Source organism: Xiphophorus maculatus, chromosome 19 (genome assembly GCF_002775205.1).
Source record: "Xiphophorus maculatus strain JP 163 A chromosome 19, X_maculatus-5.0-male, whole genome shotgun sequence".
NCBI lineage: Eukaryota > Metazoa > Chordata > Actinopteri > Cyprinodontiformes > Poeciliidae > Xiphophorus > Xiphophorus maculatus.
Genome location: NC_036461.1, coordinates 6285570 through 6310886, shown reverse-complemented (window position 1 = coordinate 6310886; position 25317 = coordinate 6285570). Strand labels below are relative to the sequence as shown.

At 39.6% G+C, this 25317-nt stretch overlaps 2 protein-coding genes across 4 annotated transcripts; both read right to left on the bottom strand.

Moving 5' to 3' along the window:
• Positions 1–365: 365 nt before the first annotated feature.
• Positions 366–17160, bottom strand: daam1 (dishevelled associated activator of morphogenesis 1). Of its 2 annotated transcripts, XM_023353053.1 has the most exons (27): positions 17046–17160; positions 16741–16861; positions 14561–14749; positions 14390–14479; positions 12886–12957; positions 12675–12766; positions 12372–12591; positions 10347–10460; positions 8437–8544; positions 8258–8361; positions 8122–8188; positions 7929–8046; positions 7704–7842; positions 7093–7151; positions 6826–7013; positions 6488–6721; positions 5524–5631; positions 5325–5419; positions 4852–4936; positions 4650–4756; positions 3418–3506; positions 3180–3348; positions 2989–3096; positions 2828–2888; positions 2620–2754; positions 1486–1656; positions 366–1405 (listed from the first exon to the last, which is right to left on the bottom strand). In XM_023353053.1, exons 3-27 carry the CDS (start codon positions 14729–14731, stop codon positions 1223–1225), a joined length of 3087 nt encoding a protein of 1028 aa, XP_023208821.1. In that variant the 5' UTR covers positions 14732–14749; positions 16741–16861; positions 17046–17160; the 3' UTR covers positions 366–1222. The 2 variants fall into 2 exon arrangements, with proteins under 2 accessions (XP_023208821.1, XP_005801208.1); XM_005801151.2 differs by lacking the exon at positions 17046–17160 and having other exon boundaries at positions 16726–17036.
• A 3055-nt stretch (positions 17161–20215) lies between these two features.
• On the bottom strand, positions 20216–24629 carry gpr135 (G protein-coupled receptor 135). Of its 2 annotated transcripts, none has more exons than XM_014469549.2 (2): positions 23693–24629; positions 20216–21985 (listed from the first exon to the last, which is right to left on the bottom strand). In XM_014469549.2, the coding sequence occupies exons 1-2, from the start codon at positions 23785–23787 to the stop codon at positions 20626–20628; spliced, it is 1455 nt and encodes a 484-aa protein (XP_014325035.1). In that variant the 5' UTR covers positions 23788–24629; the 3' UTR covers positions 20216–20625. The 2 variants fall into 2 exon arrangements, with proteins under 2 accessions (XP_014325035.1, XP_023208229.1); XM_023352461.1 differs by having other exon boundaries at positions 23776–24629.
• Positions 24630–25317: the final 688 nt, after the last annotated feature.

Genomic DNA, 25317 nt, shown 5'->3' with positions numbered 1-25317 from the left:
TGAGGCAGGCAGTTCTCTTGCCTCATGGCAGGGGGCGCTCAAGATCCCAGACGTTCGTCTTGTTCACTCCTCAACTGCCGAGTAAGTGACAGCGAGCTAGGCTAAACGATTCGGGAAGCAAGTCAAGTGCAGCGATAGATTTTGTGAGCTACAGTTTGTATGTGTAAGGATGCAGAAGTGAAACATAACCTGTAAACTGCTGTCAATCTATGCATCTATTTGCAAATCTGATTCTGATGACGTCAGTGCCTCACCAGCTATGAACCTCACCGGTATATATATACATATATATATACTTTATATATATATATATATATATATATATATATATATATATATACTTTATATATATATATATATATATATATATATAATTTTTTTTTTTTTATTGACACTGTCACTATGGTGTCAGTTTGATTTGAGACAGATAATCTGTGGGGGAAAAAAATCAAGCTCCTCTTTTTCTCCAGTGCAAACTAGAAACAACCAATCAGAGTCAGGAGGCGGGGCTTACCGCTGTCAATCACCATATGCACCTAGCAAAGCCTGTTGTGATTGCTGAGGCCAGTTAGCATAGCAACTATTGACTGTTTTCTGTAATAGTAAGTCGTTTCTCCATGAGGATGATTGACAGCGCTAAGCTCCTCCTCCTGGCTCTGATTGGTTGTTTTGGTGGGCAGCGGTGCATTTCTTCAGACAGCAGTAGCAGCTCAGGGGGGATCAGGAGAGGATTGATCTTTTCACAGATTATCATTTACATTACACATGAGTTTTAACAAATATGTAAAAAAAATATATATATTTTTATATAAAAGTTACGTACTGCAGCTTTAACTGGTCTCAGAAACATATCAGATGTGATGGGAATGTTTCAGCTCTTTCTGGGTTCGTTTGAAGGTGAAATGTGAAGAAATTTAGTTCCATTAAAATGGCCCAGAATGTTTTTTTAGAAACAAACTAACTTGAGTTTTTATATTTTCCATTTAAATGTTTTGCTTATCAAGCAAAACCATTTCTTCAGGGTGAAACCATCGTCACACCAGTGAGCTGGTTCTGATGAACATTATGTTCCAGTCACAGTTCCAGTTCCACAGTTCCAACTGGTTCCGTCCAGTTCCAGTGAAGCTGTCCTGGTTGTGAACTGTTTCTGTTTCAGCTCCAGTCCCAGCGAGCCAGTTACTGGTTATTACAGTCATGACACTGGTTCCAGTTAACCCGGTTACTAGCTGTCCTGGTACTGGCTGAAGCTCGACGCCGGCCTTTGTCTTTGCTTTTTGTCTTTGGCCACTTTTTTCTCGAAGACCTCTCCGGATCGCAGCGCGGACACCAGGTCATCAAACTCTCCTCCTTCCTCTTTCTCGACTGACGTGGCCTTCCTCATCCTCTGCTCCCGGTCCTTCTTCTTCTGCAGGGACAAACACAAAGAGCCGGATTCCGGTGAGGTGATGAAGCTTCTGAAGAACGTCAGGCAGGATCTCCACTGACCTGAGCCTCTGCCAGGGCCCGTTTCTCCTCCTCCTCCTGCCGTCGGGCGATGTCCTCGTTATCCTGCCGGGCTTCAGAGTACGCCGAGAGGAAAGTGTTGAAGACCCCAAAGAAGTCGTCTGGCTGCTGCTTGGACGAGTCCTCTCCAAAGTGTGTCAGTGCTTTTACAAACTTCAGCAGAAAAACACGAATTCAAGAGTTTGTTGACAGCATGCTGACGTCCTGAAGTTCAGAGCTCTGCTGTTTTCAATGTCAATGTTACATTTATTTAAAAACAGCTTGAAACTGCACTAAATTGCTGCACAGGGACTCATGAAAAATATGAAATCAGAATAAAATAAAACATCACAATAAGTTTTAAGACTGGGGAGATCTAATTTGAAACTTATTAAGAGCAACAACAGAGGAAGCATAATCTCCTTTGCTCTTAAGTCGAGTCTGAGGGACATTTAATACCAACAGATTATTTTATCTCAGAGTTCTGGACACTAATTGTTTCAACCTTCCAGGCCTCTCTTGTCTTCTGGTTCTGGTCTGCTCTGCATCCCCAGAACCAGAACCAAACGAGGAGAAGCAGCATTCAGCTTCTATGCACCACAAATCTGGAACGAACTTCCAGAAAACTGTAAAACAGCTGAAACACTGACTTCCTTTAAATCTTGACTAAAAAGCCACCTGTTTAGAGTTGTATTTGAAACGTTATGAATTTAACGACTTAGTGTAATGTTTTGATTGTTGATTCTGTGGCATGACTTTGTGTTTTTGTGTGTGTTATGATGTAAAGCACTTTGAAATGCCTTGCTGCTGAAATGTGCTATACAAATAAAATTTGGTTGATTGATAAGAAGTCACCAACCCACTTAAAACTTTATAAGCTGTTAAAAGAATCTTAAAATCTATCTGATACAAAACAGGAAGCCAGTGTAAATAATTCAATCATGATGTAATAAATTCAAACAAAAATAAGATTAAACTTAAGAACTGAACTAACTCGTTTGTCTAATTTTAATCAATTATCAAAACTAATTTTTGAAATAAATATTCAGTCTGGATCACAAACTGTAAAAGGTTAAGGAAACTGTACTAATGCAACAATATGAGGAACCTGCAGGACAATATTTGACAATAACTCACCAGATCTTTAGCTTCTTGCAAAGAATCTTCTACATCTGAGAAGTTGAGGGAAGCCACGGTGATGAACTGACTGACCACAGACACAAACTTATCCACTGGACGCTGGGAAGATTGTTCCTGCTGGTACTGCAGCTCCTGCACACAAACATGCATATAAATATAAATCCTGCAAAGTTCAGCAGGTATTTCATGCTTCTGTTGAGCTTACTGCATCAATGCTCTTCAGACCAGACTTCAGAGTGTTTATTTCCTTCTCCAACTCCATCATACTGCACAGACATTCAGGAAGGCGGTGATATTAGTGATCACAGTTAAAGCAGGAACATAAAAGTGCTCCAACATGTGTATTTGGGTGTGTTTTCTATTTACTTGACTTTAGAAGCTTCTGGAACGTTCTGCAGCTCTTTGCGGAAAGATGCGGCTCTTGGAAACTTTTCCTCCAGCACAGTGATCATGTAGTGCAGCAGAGTGATGTTTCTGCAAACACAGCATCAGTCAGTCAGACCTTCACACCATCAAGCTGCAGATCTGCAGGGATCTGAAGGAGTTTGGAGTCAAACCTGTCAATGCTGGACTTGGTGTCAACCATCTTGTTGAGGCTAGAAACTTTGAACCCATAGGCGTTTCCCCGTTGTCCTTTGTTCATGTAGTTCCCGAGGGCCAGAACCACCTGCAGGAGCTGACGGAGCGCCTGGCTGTGGATCACCTCCGTGGAGGCAAGTTTGAGAGCTGGAAGCGGAAAGAGGATGAGGAAGAGGACAGCGAGGAAGGAAGGTGCACTGACCTCTGAACTCCTACCTTCAATTTTAGGCTTGACTTCGGCCAGTCGGTCATTGAACTTCTTCTTGAAGTGAAGAGCCTGGAGTCTCTGCTGGTAGTGGTTGATTCTGGTTGAGCAGAAGAAAATATTTAGTTGGTATAACTGGGAGAGATCCAACTAGTTCCCACAAAATAAGTGACATTTTCTTTTATAATACTGATATCTTTGAGCAAGTCTAGCGAAAAAGATCTGATGGTAAGAATAAAACTGGACGGAGGGATGGATTAATGTAATTCTTGTTCATTTTTATTAGAATACTCCAACAAGTTGAGACTAGTTCACATTTGAATCTGTCTTGTGTTCTTTCTTAATATTTGCAGGTTTAAGGTACACACAGTGACAAGGAAGCTGGAGTGCCCAAAAATAAAATGTTAACTCCACACAGAAAAACCCTACAAATCTTAAAGAAGACCTATTATTCAAAATTCACATTTTTGTTCTTCCATTTGGGTCTCTACTTGTTCAGAAAAAAGCCCAAGAGCTTAAAAAACACCCACATGTGTTTTGGCAATAAGTTATTGTTTTTTGGTGTCTGGAAATTGAGCCGTTTCAAAATTGTTACATCACATTCCATTGACAGTGCACCGTTTCCTAGCAACCTCAACCAAGCCCAGCCCGTTACCTAGCAACCCAAGCTGAGCTCCAGCACATTGACTCAGCTGGTTTACCACTATATGCTCTGTACAATGGCTGCTGGAAAATACAAGTGTTTTGTTGTTGACTTACCATCCAGAAACCACTTTTTACATTTTTGTTTGGTTGTGTGTGAGGCTCTACTTCTGCTTTTCAAAGATGTATTTTCATGTGTTGAGTGTAAACGTTGCGTTGGGTGGGGGGGCTTATTTGGATTTAAAGTGACAAAACGCCCTAAAGCAGCTCATTCTGACAGGAGCTTCAAACAGGCAGAACTAATCACACTAAAATCTCATTATCTAAGGATTACTTTGTGTAAAAAATGTAATGACCATGTTTTATATGGTCTACAGATTATCCTAAGCTGTTTAGGGAAGCATAACATGTCACCTTTAACCTTCTTGAAGCTCTCAGGTCCCTTTCTTCCACCATTTTTCGTGCCTCTAATCAGATCCCACCTTCTTATGCCACTATCATGGAGTACATAGTTCCTTTGGGACTACAAACGGACTCTTTTCCTGCCCCAGAGTCAGTTAGCAAACTCACTCCCCGACCAGGTGTTGGTGATGTTACACACCTGCTCATGTCATACAGGAAGCGGTCGGCTCGGGCCATGCGCTCCAGCTCGTGTTTGTGTTCCTCTAAAAGATCAACGTCACTCTTCTCAGGTACAAACTTCAACAGCTGAGACACACACAGCAAGAAAATCTCTGTTTATTTCATCGTCTGAGTCAATCAAAGTCTGAAAGACTCGAGCTTCGGTCTCTTCGGTTTCATACCTGCTCCAACATGTCTTTGGGCAACTCCTCCTGATCATCCATGCTCATCACGGCCTGGCAGATCTCCTCGTTGGTCATCTTCAATCTGTCACACACAAACTCAAACACTGACCCAACCCGCCAATCAGGATCCAAAACTGAGCAATACTTAGAGAACTGACCCGGCCCCACGAGCTGCAGCTTATCAGAATGAAAAACCATCAGGGGAACTGACCAAGATCCAAAAAAAGGATATGAGATGGATCCTGAAACTGATCCTGACCAACCAACAGGACCTGAACTAGACCAGAACCAGAAGAAAGTTCTCAGACTTAACCCCCAAACTTAAAACTTGACCCAGTTCCAGAAACAGCATCTTGGATTGACCAACATATTCTCAAAAGGCAGAGTAATAGATTCTTACTCTGACCCAGAAACAGGAACTAAGACTGACCCAAAGTTGCCCACACCCACAGCCAGAAATTCATACTGACTTAGACAACAGGATGTTGCAATTCTGCGCTCGACGGCCGTCGATCACCGACAACTCCTTGACTTTTTTAACAGACTCAGCTTCACCAGTTTCTTTCTGTAAAAACACACAAATAGCTCCAACAAAGGCCAACAGCTCTGTTTACAAAGAGACAAAGTCAGTGCATGTAAACTGAGTTTATTGTATGTATGCTGTGTTACCGTTGGTCGCTGGTAAGCTGAAAAAGTCTTCTGAAACTCCTGCAGATCCAGAACTTTGAACACATCTTTATCGTCGATTTCTTTCCAGATGGTGCCTGTTATCTTCGCCTGAAACAAACAAACAATAACCTTAATAAATGTCATCGCCATCAGTGTAGTTTAATTTCAAAACAATCTAAGCCCTTTGACATCAGTGGAATCAGTGCAGAGTTAGTGGCTCTTGTCACTTAAAATCCAAATAAGCTGCTGCTGGCTAAGCCCCCAACTCAACGTTTACACTCGCACTTAAAAATGGCTGCAAACATTTTTGCACTTATAAAACCATACAACTTTGAAAAGCAGACGTTGAGCCTCCTTCACAACCAACGAGGATGCAGCAAGTGGTTTCTGGATAGTAAGACAACAACAACAAAAACAGCTGACCTAATGTGCTGCAGCTCAGCTTTGGTTGCTAGGTAACAGCACAGTTTCTGTCAATAACAACTAAACATTTGACAGGTTTTTGATTAAAAAATATTTTTATTTATTACCACAAAAATGTCTGGGTAATTTTTGTAAGTGCTTGGGCTGTTTCCAGAAGTAGTTGAAACCCAAATGGATATATAAAAACATACAAAATATGAATTTTGCATAATAGGTTCCCCTTAAAACAGTTCCAGTTGTTTCTGGATGTACATGGATGGCATGTCACTTATGAGCTGGGAATGCTTTGGGATCACCAAGAAGGACCTGGAGGAATTTGCTGGGATTCCCTCTTGGATATACTAACCCCCCATCCCAATCTTGGATAAATTCAAGACAATAAATGGATGGATGATTTATCCATCCACAGTTGCAGCTTGAAGAGGATGCTGAACCCATAAAAACATCAGTATCTTATTTGGTCTGAAAAGTTAAATCTGCAGCTGCTTTGCACAATGAACTAACTCAGAAAAAAATAAATCCAGAAGGAAGTTAAATTTACCTCTGGTAATTTACTCCAGTTGAAGGACTTCAGTGGGCTGGACGGTTGAGGGATGTTCTTCTTCTTCTCTGTCACCCCTAAAGTAAGTCCTGGGGCAGGAGGAGGAGGAGGTGGTGGAGGTGGAGGTGCTCCAGGAGGAGGTGGTGGAGGAGCAGAACCAGGAGCAGTGGGGGTTGAAACAGGTGAAACTAAGCCACTAGGGGTGATTGGAGGTCCTCCTGGGATGCTTGAGCTCTAGAACAAAAGAAGAGCTTCTTCAGAGCCACAAAATGAAGAAACAGAACAGGATATTCAGAGACTGAGACTTTAATCATGTGAGTTTAAATGGTTGAGCTTACAGAGCTGAGCTGTTGCAGTCGAGCGTTCAGCTCCTCCACTTGTAGCTTAGTTCGTTTGTGCTCGTCGCTTTCTCGCTCCAGCTTGGTTTTCACCTTGTTCAGCATCTCAAAAAACTCCTCTTTTTCTTTATTCTTGCTTTCACACTCCCTCTCTTTCTTCTCAAGGCGTTGCTGCAGCTTCTGATGCTCTGAGAAGGTGACACATCGTTTATTTTTCTGACATCCGCAGAGACTCGCAGGTTAAATGTGGAGAAATGTTTGTTTTACCTTTTCGCATTTCATCTGCTTCTTCTTTCCACCGTTTCATCTCGTTTTCTTTCACCAGCCTGTTAAAGCGCAAAAACACAGCTTCAGGTTAATTCACCTGTGATGTAATTCTGGTATTTAGCAGAAAGTAATCAGTACTGAACTCTGTAGACAATGCACAACACCACACTCAGGCCAATGTAAATGAAAAAAAACGAGTAAATTCCACCAAAACTGAAAAATTTTCATTTTTATCATAGAAATTTCCTTGACAAAAACAAGATCCAAAAGTCCAAAATGTGCAAGAAAAAAAAAGCCTAAGACATTTTTAGATTAATGTCAGAAATTTGCTAGAAAAGAAGTCAAAAATTTGCAACAAAAAACTAAGAAATTCTGAAATTAACCTCAAAGATTTCCTATAAGAAACTTCTGAGATTTTTGAGTTTCAAATTTGTAAAAATATTTTTCAAACTCACAAAATTTTCAAGTCAAAAATCTTCAACTTTTGAAACTTGGAAAATTTCAAGTTTTTCCTAGAAAACTTCAAACCTAAAGTTCTTAGGAAGTTCTTAGTTTTTCAACATTCTCTGTTGTGCTTTCAACTTTTTTCCTGCTCGAATGTCTGAACTCACATGCTCAGAACATTCTTCATGTTGAAATCCCCCAGTGGTGCCACATCTGGATCTTCGCCTTTATCCGTCTGCAGAACCAGCTGCTGAATGATCCGGTCCAACAGCACCCAGTACTGAACCGACATCCTGCTGTTATTATCTGCATACAGAATCGAGTAAATACGTTAAAATTAATGTTGCTCTTAGCTGAGGAGATAGAACAATATAACAACGTAAGAGTTTTACATGGAATTATGAGGCAGTGCTGCAGAGCAGACAGTAAATGAGGGTAAGCTTCAGTGTGGCTCAGTTTACTCGTGATCACATCAAACATCTGGCTCGCACTCTTAGTGTCGATGTGGGTCTGAGGAGCAGCAGAGAACATCAGGTTATCAACACAGTTTCCAATCTGAACCGTCTAAATGTGGGAGTTACTTACAGTTTTAAAGCGTTTAGCAATCTGAGCTTCATCTTCAGTCCTCTGCTTCTCAAAAAAGTCTATGTGCCTGAAAAGAAGCAGATTAAGTCCAAAGAGCAAACACTGACTCGGTCTGCAGGGCGAACACCTGACCTACCTGTCCAGGGTGCTGTCCTCACGGGACCGAAGCTTGTCGAGGATTGGTTGGATGCCCAACATCAGGAACTCGTAGCGCAGATGGATCCGAAAGTTCAGATTGTCCTGAGATCAGATTTAACAGAAGACCTGAAGGAGACGAACCGATCAAAGAAGAGAGAAAAAAGAAACTTTGCTTACCTCTCCTGCTCCCTGACTGAGAACAGCATTGATGAAGGACATGATGGTCGTCTTCAGGCTGATGTCACTGTGGCGACCTGTGGACCGGTCCAAGTCGATCATCAGGTTCTGCTCACAGGAAACATGTTAAAAATGACCCAATGTGCTTCCTTGAACAAGTTAGAATAGCTTTATGGGCGATACAAAATATTCTCATTACATTTTTTGCACAAAATCATTCTTAGATAATGAAATAATAATTTAGTTTGGTCGGTTCCGCCTTCCTTCAAAATGAGCCGCTGTCACTTTAAATCCACATGAGCTGCTGCTGGCCACGCCCCCTAACTCAACTTTTATGCTGACACATAAAAATGGCTGCAAACAGATGCACAATTATACAACCATACATCTTTGAAAAGCAGAAGTGAAGCCTGCTGTGCAACCAACAAGAATACAACAAGTGGTTTCTGGATTGTAAGTCAACGATAAAACACAAGTGGCATTAATTATCTCTCTCACTCTTTGGTTACCTAGCAACAATCTGTAAAGTAACTTCCACAGATATGTGCCTAATAACTTACTAAGAATAAATAAAACAAGGGTGTGGAAGGGAAACTATGGACTAAGAAAGGTTACACCACCAGATATTTTAAACAAAAAATGAATCAATATTTTTCAATATCGATTGATATGAAACGCTTATATATTTTATACCTGCTTTGTGTTGGCCTTTCACATAAAATCCCAATAAAATACACTGGCCATCAGTTTGTGTGAAGTTTGTGTGTGTAAATACTTTCACACACACAAAACTGTTTGTTTTTTTGTTTGAAAGACTCATTTGGGTTAAGTGAGTGTTTTTATTCTGAATGTATTGTAAATCCAAAATTATGTGCTTTGGGTCTCAGTTGGTCTCTGAAATGGGTTGAGTGTTTGCGTTTCAACATATCCAGGATACACCGCCTCTCGTTCAGGGACCTCTAGAGATAGGCACCAACATTATCACAACTGCATGTTTTCCCTTTAAAAGTTAACCATTCACTTCCTGTAACCTTCATTTTGGAGTTTAAAATTGCTGTTAGTCAGTCCTCTGCAGATTAATTAGCACTCTTTGTCTCTGTTAGCATTCAAATCTGTATGTTTTTGCTCAATTTAATAATTAGTGAATAAATATGAGGTTTATTAATAAGTTTAATTCTTGATTCCATTGATCACCAGCTCCAATCGTAACTTGAAGTGTAATTTCTAATCCTGAACTTTCTTCTGGTTCTAATCATGCAAAGAAAAACACTTTGTAAAAACACTTAGTAAAAAAGCACCAGATTCCAGGAGAACTCTCCTGGAATCTGGTGCTTTCTTCATATGAGACAAAAATACTGAGGTTTTCAGAAACAATTATTCCAGATAGATCATGCAATTTTAGGAGAGTTTAATGAGATAGACTTTGCCTTAAAAGTGAAAATGTGTTGTAATCTGATCGGAAACATGTCCAAATCAAGACAAAAACGGTTCACCAGAAACAAAATCAACTCTCTGTCAGCCCACAGACTCGTTACTATTCAAGTTTTCAGATTTAAAAATCAAAAGTGAGATTTCTTTTTTCTTCTCTACCTTCTAGCAGGGGACCAAACTTTTATTTTCTAGTTGTATTTGTTCAATGCTTGCATCATGTGAATGCCTTTGGTTGAATTCCTGTGTGTGCAACAGCAGACTTACCAAATAGAAGCTGTTCATCCGGACTCTGAACTTTCAGCTGCAGTTTGCAGATTGTTGAAATATTTTTGTAGATCTAACTTTCATATCTGGTTCCCATACGTAGAATTGCAGAGACCAGTAGAAATCTCTCAAACTGATAAAAACTTCCCACAAGGTAACAGAGATTTGGTTTCTGTACAGTTAGGGTTGGTTAAAAGCCAGAGGGAAAAGCAGACCTGGAAGCGGGTCCTCTCTGAGGCAAATGTCTGGTAGTGGACCATGGCATTCAGGACCTTCTTATGGCCTCCTGGGACCAGACACACAGCGCCGAGGATCTCCAAGACGGCCACCTTAGGATACAGATAAAAACAGCCAGACGTCAGACACGAGATCAGCTTTTTAAAGGTCAACCATTATGCTTCCTAAGTTAGAAAGTTAGTCTATGGACTTTATAAAACATTTTCATTACATTTTCTTGCACAAAATCATTCTCATACAATTACATTTTCATCTGCTCAGTCCTGAACTCCTTTCAGAATGAGCTGCTTTACAGCATCTTGTCACTTTAAATCCAAATAAGCTGCTGATGGCCACACCGCAACTCAACGTTTACACTCATACGTGAAAATATTTGCAAATCTATGTGCAATTATACAACCATACATCTTTGAAAAGCAGAAGTAGAACCTCATGCGCAACCAGGAAGAATGCAGCAAGTGGCTTCTGGATGGTAAATCAACAACAAAACCAGCAGCCATTGTACAGAGGTAAAACCAGCTGACCAAATGTGCTGGAGGTCCACTTGCATTGCTAGGTGATTGATGGAACTCCAGTTGGGTTGCTAGGTAACAGGCTTTGATTCCCTGGGGTTGCTAGGTGAGGGGCAGGTGCCTGCTGATTTCTGACGTTACATTCAGAAGGGTTTTTGAAATGCCTCATTGTCCAGACACCAAATAACATTAACTTGTTGCCTAAAAAAACATCTGGGCATTTCTTTAAGCATTTGGGTTTTTTGTAGAAACAGCAGAAACACAAGCAGAAGTAGAAAAATGTGCAAAATGCATGGTAGCTAGCCATTTACATGCATGTTTTTCTCATTCCCCCTCCAGCTGGCCTGATGAAGTGAAACTTGCATCTGACTCTCATGTTTATACTGGCAAATAAATTCTAAGAACAAACTCTGACTGCATAGCTGAAATTCCCCCAGAGGTTTTGGGTCTGGGAATCTATCAGAGTCAGGATTTTACAGGTTTGGTGTGTTTGATGTTTAGGTGAGGAAGGGAGGGGCCAGATGCTGTTCTGAGTCTATGTTTAGTGCGTAGATATTCAGTGAGCAACAGGAAATTACAGGGTTAAAACTACGTATGTCTACATGCCTACAGAAGCAGCTATGGGGTAGATTTTACGTCATCCTGTCTAACATGTCTTTAGGTGTTTGTCGGTGAATTTATTTCAGAAAATCAGACTTTCTGAACATGTCGCAAGGTTCTTGGAGAACAGGAAATGTGAAAAGTGGGTGGAGCGCAGCGTAATACAGGTAAAGCAGGAAGTTCCTTACCTGTCCAGCTTCTCTCTACTGTGGCGTAATCAGAACAGCAGCTGGGAGAAAAGACTGAGGGAACTGAACACTTAACACTAATTATGTCTATTACATCAATGAGGCAAAAGCACATTGACAAAGTAATGTGCTGAAAAAATGTCGAATCACACGGGGCACTCTGACCTCTAACAGCGTTGGAACTAACGATTATTTCAGTAACTGATTAATCTATCATTTTTTTCTGACGATTAATCGATTAATTGGATTAAATTGGATTTTTCATTCATCCACTAAAGCCTTTTTTATACAATATTAGAAATATATTAAAAGAAACAAATAAATTTTTTCTTAAATAAGAAAAGCATTTTATTGCCTAGGTGTTATACCTTTAGTATTTGAACAAGGTGAAGCTAAAACTATCCCACTTGAGGAGTTTTGGCTAAAACATATTTACAAACAAAGCTGTTTTTATCTTAAATGCAAAGTGTATATATTCTTGTAATCTATTTTTAAAGCTTTGGCGTAATTACTGCTCTGCATATGTTGTTTTTGTTTACTAAATGGCCTTTTTAAAATCTGTATACGCCACGATTAATCGATTACTAAAATAGTTGACGATTATTTTGATAATTGATTAATCGCGAATAATTGTTTTGTCCCTAATTTCTAATCTTTTCAGCATGTTTATGTTTAAAAGGCTGTAAAAGCAGCATCCACACACCTTGGTTTTGATGTTGTCTGCAGCTAGGCTTTGAGCGATGATGTTGATGCTCTCTGGGTGTTCCAGGACATGAGTTCTGCCCTCAGAGCTGTTCATCAGGGCCTTGATGCAGCCGATCAGAGAAGTGTGGATCTGGGATTCAACCGTTTCGTAGTCCATGGACTTGAGGAAGTTAAGGATGCAGGAGAGCCCATCCTGGTTAAGGAAGCTGGTCACAAAACTGCAGAAGGTCAGTGAAGTTAGTTAATCTGAAATTCTCTGGAGGTCGGAGAGACGTTGATTCCTTTGAGTAAGAAGGTAAACCTTATTGGCTCAGTCCGCAGCGCTGTTTTCAGACCATTAACCTGTTTCAGCCTGACTTGCTCTTCTTCTTCCAATGCCACCACAGGCTTTATCTAAGAAATCAGGACTCACATCAACACAACACCTCAGTGTTTCAAACAGTTCAGCTAACTTAGTTTTACATCCTTCTTTTGGTGGTAGATGGTGGAAAAAATGTTCAGAAATAACTCACAACAGCCATGGAGTTGAGCTGGTTGATGTAATACTGAGGCCAGCTGGTTGCCCCTTTATCCTCAGCTGCATCCTAAAAACACACACAGTATAAAAACACCATACAGTCATCAGCATACACTCTAATGATGCGTTCAAGTTGTACTTGGAGCTGGGAAATTCCAACTTCCCAGTCAGAAAAAATCAACTGGAACACCCTTCAAAGTCAGATTTCCCACATGGGAACTGGGAGCAACTCCAACTATCTCCAGTTATGACTTGTAAGGCAAACTTGGCGTTCCAATATGGCCGCTCCTCGCATCAACGGTAGTAAGTGGTGGAAACATGTTTATTTTCCAAAGCATGCTTGTAAAAGTGCATCTAAACATGACATGTAACGCCTGCAAATCTAAACTGAAAAAATTCTAAATTTTACTTATGGAAAATAAATCTTAAAATTGTTTACGAAAAATTGTTTTATCTTCGTAATTAATGATGTAATCTCGAGTCTGACATCAAACCCAGCTGCATGCCAAGTAACTGGAATGCAACATAACACTGGACTATATTAGATCCCACACTAAACCAGCCGTGATGCCATTTTTAACTAGGCTCTAAATATTTGTAAATATTTCTCTTACCTTTAGGTTTCTGCTCAAATATTTAAATCCATACATAATTTATTTGTATGTTTGTAAAGTTTGTTTTTTCTTGGAAGAGTTCTTTTACCCAGAGTGGAATGATACAAATAAAATTTCAATTAATTTTAAACAATATGTTAATATTTAATGTGGATTTTTTTTGCATAATTATACATCAAATCCATAAATTAATTTAATTATTTTACCAAATGCTGGTAAAGGTTATAGAAAATGTATTGACTGGAGAAGACCAATGCCTACAAACATCTGGATAGTGGTGATGATGGAGTGCATCCAGTTGAAAAAAGGATTTGACTGATAGTTCTTGTTGGATTGATCAATAATCAGAAAAATTTTAGAAATTCAGCAAAGATCTGAAATGGAAAACTCAGATTTGCACAAGTTGGAAAAGTCTTGATTATTTTTCTAAAAATGATAAATTTCAAGATAATCAGTTCAAACAACTAATACTGTCACAATCCTTGAGCATTTGGTTTTCATCTATGTTTGTGTTTTTACCATTTATTTTAGTTTTTTACATATATATCCATTAGATCGTACCATATTAATTCCTCTGTGACACAGTTCAAGAGCTATTGCCATGTAGGTAAATTTTTTGGAGTTTAATTTCTGACTTTATTCTTGTGTTCTGTTCTTTGTGTGGCTGATTTTATTATTTTAGATCTGTGTTTATCTTTTTGTCTTGGTTTGTAGTTTATTTGAATCTTAGTTCAGCTCCAATGTGCTATTTAGTCTCTCCCTCAGTTTCCATGTCTGCATTCTGCAACCAACTCTAAAATCTACACCGTTAGCTGTCAAACAAGTGGTGGCAGCATTGTGATGAGGGCTTGTTTCACTTCCAGTTTTTCCAATGAAGTCACTTACGTTTTTATTGAAACAGTAAATCTCCCACTTCTTTTCTGGTGGCAAAGCAAACATGGCCGCTTTCTTCTGCTCTGATAACCCCAGTTCATTCTGCAGAAGAAACAGAAAGATTGGGATTAATGTCTGAAGCTGTAATCAGATTTCTGACAGAAACTGTGCTCCTGAACGCACCACAAGTTCAGCAAACAGGGAGTCCAGCTCCTGGGGAGGAGGCATGGGCTCCAACACCTGCATCGGCACGACATTTTCAGGGAACGATGTTCGATGATCACGTTCTTTGTAGCACCACGGAAACAGAGTGGTGAGGCTCCACCACTGTTGCGGTTTCTCCTCGGATGTCATGGTTGCAACACGTCTAGACTAGAGAGAGAAAAACGCGAAGACAAGTTCTGGTTTTAACTGGACCCGTTCTGCTGAGCTCAGCCTGACTCTGGTTAGCTTGGTCTCTGGTTTACCAATTTGGTTTGGCAGTTCAGTAGACTCAGATTAACTGGGGATCAAAGTTGTAACATTTGTTACATTTTTAGCTGCTGTGGTTCGATTTCACACTGCACTCTGTCAAACTAATTAAACAACCTGTTCCCTTCCTTGCCTGTGGGGGCACTGCACCAAAAACCACTGAAGGAGACAACAGAAAAACCTCAGAAGACATGAGTGCAACTTCCTTCTTTAAAAAATGTAAACAAAAATGGAGTACCATTAGATTTCGAGTTTGAAGGATTTCTTTTGTCTTTGTTAAAAGACAAGCCATTTCTCCCACTTGTGCGTTTGCTTTGGTTGTATTTACCCAGAATGCCCTGCCCTATAATGTACTTCTTGCTTTTGGAGTGGTTTCTGGTCGTCTTGCCGTTCATATATGCATTTGAACCACACCAGAGTTCACTTTAATCAAACTGAGAGCTAGGTTATTTCCCGAACTAGAGTTGGCTTTTTTTGTCCACATTAGAGTTCGATTGCACATTCACACTCCCCAAACGAACCGGACTCTGGTTCAGTTGGGTTAAGTTGATTCTGGTTGACCTGGTCTCTGATTTGCAATTTTTCAGTTAGAGTTTTTGCTCATTTGGTCTCAGTTGGACTCTCTCTTGCTGGTCCAGTTCTGGTTTTCCTGCTTTTATATGGATCTGTTGTCAGTCTGACCACCAAATAGTTTCAGTCAGACTCTGAGTCGCCTGGTCTTGGTCTAGTTATGTCTCCAGCTAATCTAAGTCTGATTATCTTTCTGGTTGAATCATAAATAATAATCACCCTGTAATCTCTCAGCAATGATTGGATCATGGACAGTTATCAGAACCAACTTTCACTCTGCTGTCGTCATGAATTTTCTGTCAACAACATTATCAGTTACTCAGACCTGTGATCAGAGATGGGTTGTAACGAGACACAATTAGTCTGCTGCATTTACTTGAGTAACTTTTTGGGAATAAATACTTTCAGGAGTACTTTTAACTTTTACTTGGGTAAATTTCTGGATGTTGTACCGAAAGGAAGAAGCTTATTTTAACCAAAAATTCATTAGAAACAGACACACGCCTCAGTTTTTGTTCATAAGTTCTAAAGTGAAAGAAATTGATTTGGATTTTTTTTTCTTTTGTTTGATTTTTTACAAAAAAAATAATTTCATTTCGGTCCTTACAAAGCCAACATTTTCACAGAACTTTTTATTTTGGTCCATCTGATTATGCAATTTTTAAATATTAAACAATTGATATTTTGATCGCTTAGTACTTGAGTCGCCTTTTTGCAAAGTAATTTCTTGAATGGTTACTTTTTACTTTTACTTGAATAAAAATGTATTAAAGTAGAGTACAATTTTTGGGTACTCTATACTGAATTCATTAATTTAACAGGACTACACTCAGTGAAGTGAATAATGTTCATGTACTGATTTGGATCAACTAAATACCTTCAATGCATGAGTGGACATAGAAAAAAAAAGGTATGCAAGTTGAATTTAATCACCTTGTGTTTATCAGGACCTTACCTGCAGTTAAACTGGCGCTAAATACATTTAAAATCAAAATAAACTGAATGAATTTAACTGATTGGCTAAAAACTGAGTTTAAAGGCAGAACAATCTGCCTACGTTATCAAAACACCAAAGTGATGGAGACCCTGAGAATCCAAAGTTCACTAACTTTGAAACTGTTGAGTTTCGCCTCGGTCATTGACCGATGTTTTTCAGACCAACACTCAATTTTCACCCTGTGTGAGCGATAATACCTCTGCTCTGTTTTTGATGCATCATCTTTGAATAAGAAATGCATTGGTTTGTTGATGACAGGTTCAGGATGGTCTCTGTTTTTTATTGAGGGCATGATGTGCGAGTCTCCTACCTGTGTGATACTCACTTATGTCACAGGTTATGAAGTCATTTTACAGCTGTGATTGGTCCAGTTCTTCCCTTTGCTGTCGACCTGCCATCTCCAAGACAACATGCTGAAGAAAACCTCCTTACATGTTCCAAATTATCTGGAAAAAGTTTTAAAAAATGAATCTGAATCAAGTTTTTAAGACTTTAACTCTGAGTTAAAGTTAAAATTGTTTCACTCCGCAGGCGAATTGACTCCACCACTGAGCTGATTCACGCCGTTTGTCCAGTTTCACAGAAACCTGCAGAACTGCAGCACCGTCCTCACAGTCACTTCATATTTACCTGATGTCACAGTCGCAGGCTGTATGGGTGATTGTGTGTGTGTGTGTGTGAGAACCTAATTCAGAGCCGCGGCGAGAGTTTGAAACACACACGACTGCATTCCTGCAGCTCCAGTCACACCCAGCCTTGCCTCACCCCTGCAGAGGGCGGAGGGTGAGGCACGGTGTGCGGTAAAGTCTCTCCACCTGATCCTGAAGATTTACCTGCAAATCAGCATCTGAACTGAACATCCTTAACTACAGGTTGAGGTGAAACTTCACTCATAAGAACTCTTTAATCACAACAGTAACTAAAAAATACTTATTTTTTTAATTAAAACAAAAATCAGATCTCATGCTTCTAAACATAGTTTTATAATGTGTGTGTTGTGTTATGAAGCTTGGTGACATTCCAACAACGGTTATCTGATCCTGCAGGAGGAAAAGTTGCTCTGCCTTCAGGAAGAAGGTCAATCAAATTCACAGTTAAGAATTAGAGCAGAGCCAGTTTTTCCAGGATGAAAACACCAACCTTACACTGGGGCTGTACTGGGAGAGGCAGAGGTGACCAGTTCAACCAGCAGCTTCACAGGAGCTAAGCAAGCATCAAACACCAATTGACCTGTCTAGACTCGTAAATTAAATCCAAAACATACAATAATTTACAAAAGAAAAATGGAACTATATTACATAACATGAAAGATTCGTTGCTCCAGCTGCATATTTTTGAATAGAATAGAAATAGATTTTGCAATACCATTGTGTACATTTTGATTAAATATTCCAAGTTTAAACCCTCCACTTTGTAGAGCCTACCAGAGTAGAAAAAATAGTAATATTGATGGGAGATTTATGAATTAATTCTCTTAGGTCATATTAAAAATCTTTTTGAGCTGCAAATATTATGTAACTGACAAAAAAGAACTAATAATTTTGGAAAAATATTGTAAGATAGGACATTTGTTGTCATTAAAAACACGTAATTTTATTTCTATAGTTTCTGAACTAATGACAAGAAAAATAATTCTTAAGGTAAATTCTGGTACTGTCATTCTGTTGTTGAAATTCCTTGCAATTATTGCAAAAAAAACGAAAGAAAGAAAAACAATCAAAACCCGCATTTGTTATGTCTATTTTTAAAAACATTGCCTTTCTCTTTATTAATTTTAACCAAATTTATTAAGAGCCATTGTGAAAGGTGGCACATCCGGGGTTTTCACACCATTCCCCCTTGCCATTGTCACAATCATGCTTAATTACATTTTATCATCTAAATGACTACGTTGCAAGCTAAATATTTAGTTCACAATTAAATGTTTGGCTTAATTTTAAATATTTAGTTCCAAAGTACATATTTAGCTCAGACCAAAAGATTTAGTTCGCTAACTACTGCAAGCTAAATATGCTAACTCATTATTGCTACATATCTAACTTTAGCAAGCTAACTTGAAATTTGTCTTTGGGTCATTTTTGGTATTGATAAAATGGGAAACATTTTATCTTATAAAGTAAACTACATAAACTCTTTAATCGACTGGTATTTGAAAGCTACTCCGTGTGAGAAAGAACATATTTTTCCGAGTTTCCCATGTCAAAGTGATGCAAATAAACTGCCAAAAACTGAAGGAAAAAACCGCTCTTCATTAGCATGTTGTCCTACTGGGCTAGTATTCGCTGTGAAATGCAACTGAAGTTTGGGACTTGAAACTTGATTTTATTTTTTTTTCGTTTTTATATATCTGTGAAAGAAGACTTGGTTCCACCTCTGATATTTCTGTCGATCTTATTCAGTTTGAGCAGTTCCAGAATGACACTAACAATAATAATAATAATAATAATAATTTTGTACCTGATAGTTGTCCTGCTAGAGGTCACTGCTGTGTTTGATAAAATCCTTAAGATATGAGCGTTTGGGACAAATAATGCCTTCACTGTCCCAGGAAATAATCCTGAATGCCATAAAATTGTCTCTGTACCCATCCCAGTTGTGGGTGACTTTCAGCGCCATCTGCTGGAGAAGAACTGCTACAAACCTTCAATGTTTGCAAAGAAACCGAGTAGACTCTTAAAATATTTTAAAAATCTTTATTGGAAATCTTTTAAAGTCACAAATTCAATGACAAAAGTTAGTTGTGTGAGACAAAACAATGTATCGTAAAAGTTAATCTTAGTTCATTTTTACTAAAATACTTTCAAATGGTTAAATACTGAATGTTTGTTCTGTAAAAATATGTTTTGAAATGTTTAAAATTCTTTAATTATGCAAAGTAACACCTGTTTCAGCTTTAATGTTGAGGGTAGATTCCTAAATCTGTGAAACTTTCCAACATCAGAGAGGGAAAACTGGTAACTTTGACTTCAGGCACCCATTTCAATTCATGAATAATTGAATAATTTGATGCAGCTCCCCCAAAAATCTCTGTTTATCGGCAGATCCAGGTGAAGGCACAGCTTTCAAGGATAATAATCCAGGAAGTGAACTCGTGTAGTCCACTAAGGAACCATAACCCTTAAAGTAAAATGAATCCCAAATTTCTAATTATATATATAATTAACCTTCCTCTTCACATCTGAAAACATTTTTCCTTTATTAACTCTTTTACTGTTCATGTTTTAGATTGAAAGCAGGTTTAATATTAATTTGATCACATAGTTTTTTGTTTTAATCTGCAGTCACCATTAAACCTGTAGATTCTTTTAGGAAACATTAATCATAAGATAACACAAAACTATTTTTCTTTATGAGTGCATGCTTCAGATGAACAAAAAAGGTATTGATTAATTAGGAGATTGATTTGATTTAGGCTAACCAATGAGATTGTTTGTGTTGTTTATGGGCACTAAAGTCATTCAAAGCAACTTCAGATGTTTAGTTTTCTGAAGAAAAAAGATGGGAAAAAACTCAGCATGTTTGGCAAATTGTAGAGAAGAGAGGTCCAGAGTCCTTTTTCAGATAAATCATTTACACAAATATTCTTAAAATTGTTGTAAAAAAGCTGCTTAAATCAATGCAAAAGATCAAAAGTCAAGTCATGAATGGCTCAGATTGTCCTTAAAGCTGCTGTATGTAACTCTTATGAAAGAAATATGTTTTTTACATATCTGTTAAAACTGCACCATGTTGTGACAGTTTGTTTAGAGACAGATAATCTGTGAAAATATCGACCTCCTCCCTGAGCTACTACTGCTTTCTGAAGAAATGAACCACCAAAAACAACCAATCAGAGCCAGGAGGCGGGTGTTAGCACTGTCAATCAACACATGAACACGCTAATATTGGAAAATAACGTACCATTATCTGTAGCCATGCCAATTAGGATTAGTATTTACTACAAAGAAGAAACTGTATTGTAATAGAGGGCAAAGGGGAGTGAGCGGCATACACTTTATGATTGACATCGCTAAGACCCGCCTCCTAGCTCTGATTGGTTGTTTTTAGTTAGCACTTAGAGAAAGTAGAGGAACTTCATTATTTCAGATTATCTGTCTCATACTATACTATGACAACATGGTAAAAGTTTCAACAACATTGTAAAATAAATATTTTTTTTTTTTATAAAAGTTACATAGATTAAATTTAAGCCAGAATTTTTCTGACCCGGTCACAGGCTGGTATCGGCCGTCTTTGTCTTCATCTCCCCCCCAGTGTTTGGCAGCGGTGTTGTGTCGTGCCAGGCGTCCCTGCAGAAGAACACGGCCGGGTTCTTGCAGGCCCACATGGCCACCTCTCCTCCTGCTGCAGCCACTCCCGTTTTTCCCGGACTGGAACTCGACAGCCGGCTGTTGTTGGGCCCGGCTCGGCTTACATAGCGGTCCCTGATCCTCTCCGCCTGGTTTAGCCGGACCTCTCGGTTCCGGCTCTGGCTGGACAGGTAGGCGGCAATGTTTCTGGTCCGGTAGCCCTCCTGTCGGCTGCGGCCCAACAGCATGCCGATGTTGGGGTTCCTCAGGGCGTAGATCAGGGGATTGATGGCGCCGTTGGCCCACGCCATCAAGATGGCGACCGTGTCCATGGCCGGGTTGAACCTGTAGTTCCAGATGGCCGTAACCAGGCCCATCAGGCAGTACGGCCCCCAGCAGCAGATGATGAACACGATCATGATCAGAACCGTGGTGGCTGTTCTCATCTCGCTGTAGAAGCGCAGCAGGTAGGCATAGGTGGTGACGGGCCGAACCCGGATCTCGGAGAGCCGGACCGTTTTACAGATGTTGTAGTGGCAGAAGCACATGAGGGAGAACGGCAGCAGGTAACACACAACAATCAGGCAGATGCTGTATGCAGTCCCTACGCCGGAACCTCCAGGGTGGAAGACGTACATGCAGTGGTAGAACCCCCGCTTATGGACTCCTGTTGTGGTTCCGACCAGCAGGTACCCGGGTAGCGAGAAAACCACCGCAGTTAGCCACACGGCCGCCAGCAGCTGGGTGGCTTTCTGGCGCCCGATCTTCGCCTGAGGCTGCCGGACGATGGCGTAGTACCTGTCAAAGGAGATCAGCGTCATGGTGAGCGTAGAGATAATCCCGAAGCAGGTGTTGAAGAAGCCGTTGGCCACGCAGAAGGCATCGCCAAACATCCAGACGCCATCTTTGCTGAAGAGCATGATGAAGGAGAAGGGGAGGCATAGCACAGCTGTTAGGAAGTCCGACAGCGACAGTGACATGATGAAGGCGTTGGTCACCGTTCGCAGCTGTCTATGTTTGATGATGACTAAGACCACTGCCAAGTTACCCAGACTGGACAGGAGGAAGATGAAGAGCAGCACCAGAGCATGAGCCGCGACCGCCACGCCCTGAAGAGCCGAGTTCCCGGCGACCACGGCGCTCAGAACCGCCGTGGTCGACGGCGGCTGGACCTCCCCGAAGTCGGTGTCCTCCTGCTCCCGGAGGGCCGACAGGTTTCCCGACGTTCCCACAACAGTCTGCGTGGTGGCCGTCACCAGGCCGGTTACTATGGAAACGACCCTGGAGACATCCATAAGAGATGGAGAAATTAATCAAATACTGATCTCTAACTTCCAGAGGTCGGTAAAGTTCCCAAAAACTGTAAGAGTAAGAGCAGAACTACTTCAACATATTAACTCACCACTGGATTTCTATACATCAATATTCCCCCTAGTACGTCTGTCTAAAAATACTAAGTTGTATATGTTTAGCAGTATATTATTATTTTGCATATTTATGTATTTATAATTTTCTGTGTTTTGTTTCCTGTGTGCTCCGGTGGCCAAGCGATGGCATTTCGTTGTCCATTTCACTGTTTCTGTGCAACGACAATAAAACAAGCCTAAGTCTAAAGTAACCGTCCAAGAAATTACTCAACTTAAAGTAAAAAAGCATTTGGTAAAAGTCTACTGAAATACTGAGTAACTGATCAAATTATCATTTAATATTTAAAAATTATGTAATCAGACAAGAACAAAAGATAAAGTGAGAGGAAATTTTGGTATTTTAAGGATGAAAATGACAATAATTCACATAACAAAAAATAACAAAATCAGGCAAAAGAAAATTTTGCCCAGTCAGTTTCTTTCAATTAAAAAATGCCAAAATTTTAACAAAAACTGCAGGTGTGTTTCTGTGTCTGTTTAATTTTTGGTTAAAATATGTTTGTTTTTCATTCAGTGGGTAGAAAATCCAGAAATTTTACTCAAGAGTAGAAATACTTCATAATAAAATTACTCAAGTAAAGGTAAAAAGTACTCCTAAAAGTACATTGTTTCCAAAAAAAAAATCTACTAAAGTAAATGTAATTGAGTAAATGGAACTAATTACCCAACTCTGCTAAGTTCACCATCCAATCAACTCAAATAACTTGAGTCAAATTTTCCTGATTACTTGTGATTAACAGAAATCGATTCTATTAATCTCTCTGTTGCATACTGAGTGAGTTTAATAAAGCTGCAACTAATGATTAGTTATCGATTAATCTATTACTCCGACGATTAATCAGATTTTTTAAAAATTAGCACATTCTGCAAATTTTTTAAGCCTTTTTATGCAGTATTAAAAATACATTAACAGATCCAAACTAATTATTCGATTCCTCTTACAAAGAAAATAAATATTTAGTGAATGCTTGATCAATTGTAGCAAAGGATGTAACAACAGATAAACAAACTGGTTTTTCCTTTAAATTATTTTGCTCAAACCTATAGAACAGAAGTTGGTCCACGTTTTGTGTACTAAATGCTTTAATAACATATTAATACGGTTTGTGTGCATTTTCCTAAATAAACAAAGTCAAAAAAATTATCAATTGATAGGAAATTGAAACTGTTTTGTTTTACGTAGAGATGAAAAACTACAATATAAAAATAGCTAAATTTCAAAGGGGTATTTGAAATTACAGCACCAATATTACTTTGATAATATTGATCTGACTCTGATACTGATTTGGTATTGATATTATCAATATTTTGGATTGATCTTTGCAATACTTTATCCTACAGATGTGCTAAACTGATAGCGACAGACCACAAAGAACATACTGTATATTGTTGACTGAAAAAAAACAAAAACAAAAAAAATTTTATGCAAAATTTACAATTATGTATTACTTTAGTTCGGTAGTAATGTTTGTGAAATATGAAAAAGTTTAATCATCTGGATTAGGTTATTAAATTATGCAAAACCAGATTTTAAAATCTGTTTGATGTTTTGTTGGATCACCTGGGTTCCACAGGTGAGGCGGTAATACTCGGACCCACAGAGTTGGCTGTGTAGTTGGTTCTGGACTGTAGGGCCACGCTTACAGGTAAATCCATTGGGGTTCTGCAGCCAAACTGGTTCCCATCAGCTCTTAGTTAGTTCTGCAGCTGCTGATCAATTATTGATATCGGTCCGGGCTCCATCATCATCATCCTCCTCCTGCTGCTGCTGCTGCTGCTGCTGACCTTCGTCTCCTGGCAGCAGCTTCCGGATGGAGAGGTCATGGACTGGCACTGCGATCGATCCGCAGGAGTCCTCATAAAATATAGATGTTCCCACATTTAGATGCAAATCACACAGAATCCCTCAGAACCGGTTTTCATTCAACTGGTGGCTTCGTGTGGACCCGGTCCAGATGTGCTGGATCATCTGCAGAGCAGCTCAAATATTTCAGCAGATGGTGCAGTCAGTTCAAAATGAATCAGAACAAAAACAAAAGAAACAGATCTGGATCAGACCCATAAACCAGATGGAGCTGATGCAAAGATCCTGGATCAGAACCGCAGAGCTACACGAGCCAGAACCCCGATCGATCCTGGACCAGAACCCCATCAGAACCGCGCTCAGCTGTTAAAGCGACCCTCTGGTTTAACATTTCTAATCACCTCCATTGATCCCCTCTCGATCACTTCCTGTGTCCGTCATCTCGCTCCGAGTCGAGCGCGCGCGGACCGGATATTACGCTGCGGGCTCCGTTGTGTTTGGATCAACACCGCAGCTGTCTTTACGATTTTTGGTTAAAAATAAAAAAATAAACAAATGGAAAAGTAAAAAACTTAAAGGATCTCCTGAGATTCTTCTGAAGCCACGGTCCCCTTGTGAACGCGCTCGCGGCTTTGTGACGGTTGCCACGGTGACCGCTGATGATGCAGAGGCTCCGCAGCAAGTCAGATAGCTGCTGGTTCGTCCCCGGTGCTTTACTGATCCACAAACCAGTTCAGACTCAATCACGTGATGACATCGGTCACGTGACCCGCGCTTCGTCGTGTAAAATTTTAATGAGGTCTGGTTCTCTTTGTGGTTTCCATGGTTACATCAGCTTTTGCACCATCTGGACCAGGAGAGGACGTGTTCTGTAGGGTTCTGAATGGTACCATTTGTGTTTTGGGTCTTGTTTTGCCCTTTACCCCGTTTATCTGAAAGGAATCACAATGCCTCTCAGCTTTTCATTTATTTGCTTTTTTATTTCTCATTCGCACACAAGTTAAAACTTTTGCCAAACATCTGTAACCCTTTTATGTTCATCACAGTTCCAGCAGGTTGACTTCACGACAGATACATTAGGTTCTCTGTATTTATTTTAACAAAAGAGGAAGTTAAGTTGTTGGTTCTACACAGCAGTTTCTACATTTTTTTGTAGAAGTTGTCTAAAATATATGTTAAAATATAATACTTGTAAAGAAAACACAGAGCTGATCCTAAAACATACCAGTTACAGAAGGCAACAGACAAAAGGACAAGGAGCTGTCAGTTATTAGCAACTATCAGTTACTATGGTAACCACCAACCGTCGAGGCCAGCGTAACAGAACTTAAAACACCAATAAATGTCTGGAGAAACTACTTGTTGACTAAACAAAACAAACA

Coding starts and splice junctions, on each gene's coding strand:
- daam1 (XM_023353053.1), bottom strand. CDS start 14,731: ATGACATCCGAGGAGAAACCGCAACAGTGGTGGAGCCTCACCACTCTG. Junction 14,480..14,560: donor CCCTGTTTGCTGAACTTGTG/GTGCGTTCAGGA, acceptor TTTCTTCTGCAG/AATGAACTGGGGTTATCAGA. Junction 12,592..12,674: donor CTGCGGACTGAGCCAATAAG/GTTTACCTTCTT, acceptor GACCTTCTGCAG/TTTTGTGACCAGCTTCCTTA.
- gpr135 (XM_014469549.2), bottom strand. CDS start 23,787: ATGGATTTACCTGTAAGCGTGGCCCTACAGTCCAGAACCAACTACACA. Junction 21,986..23,692: donor GCCTCACCTGTGGAACCCAG/GTGATCCAACAA, acceptor GGATGTCTCCAG/GGTCGTTTCCATAGTAACCG.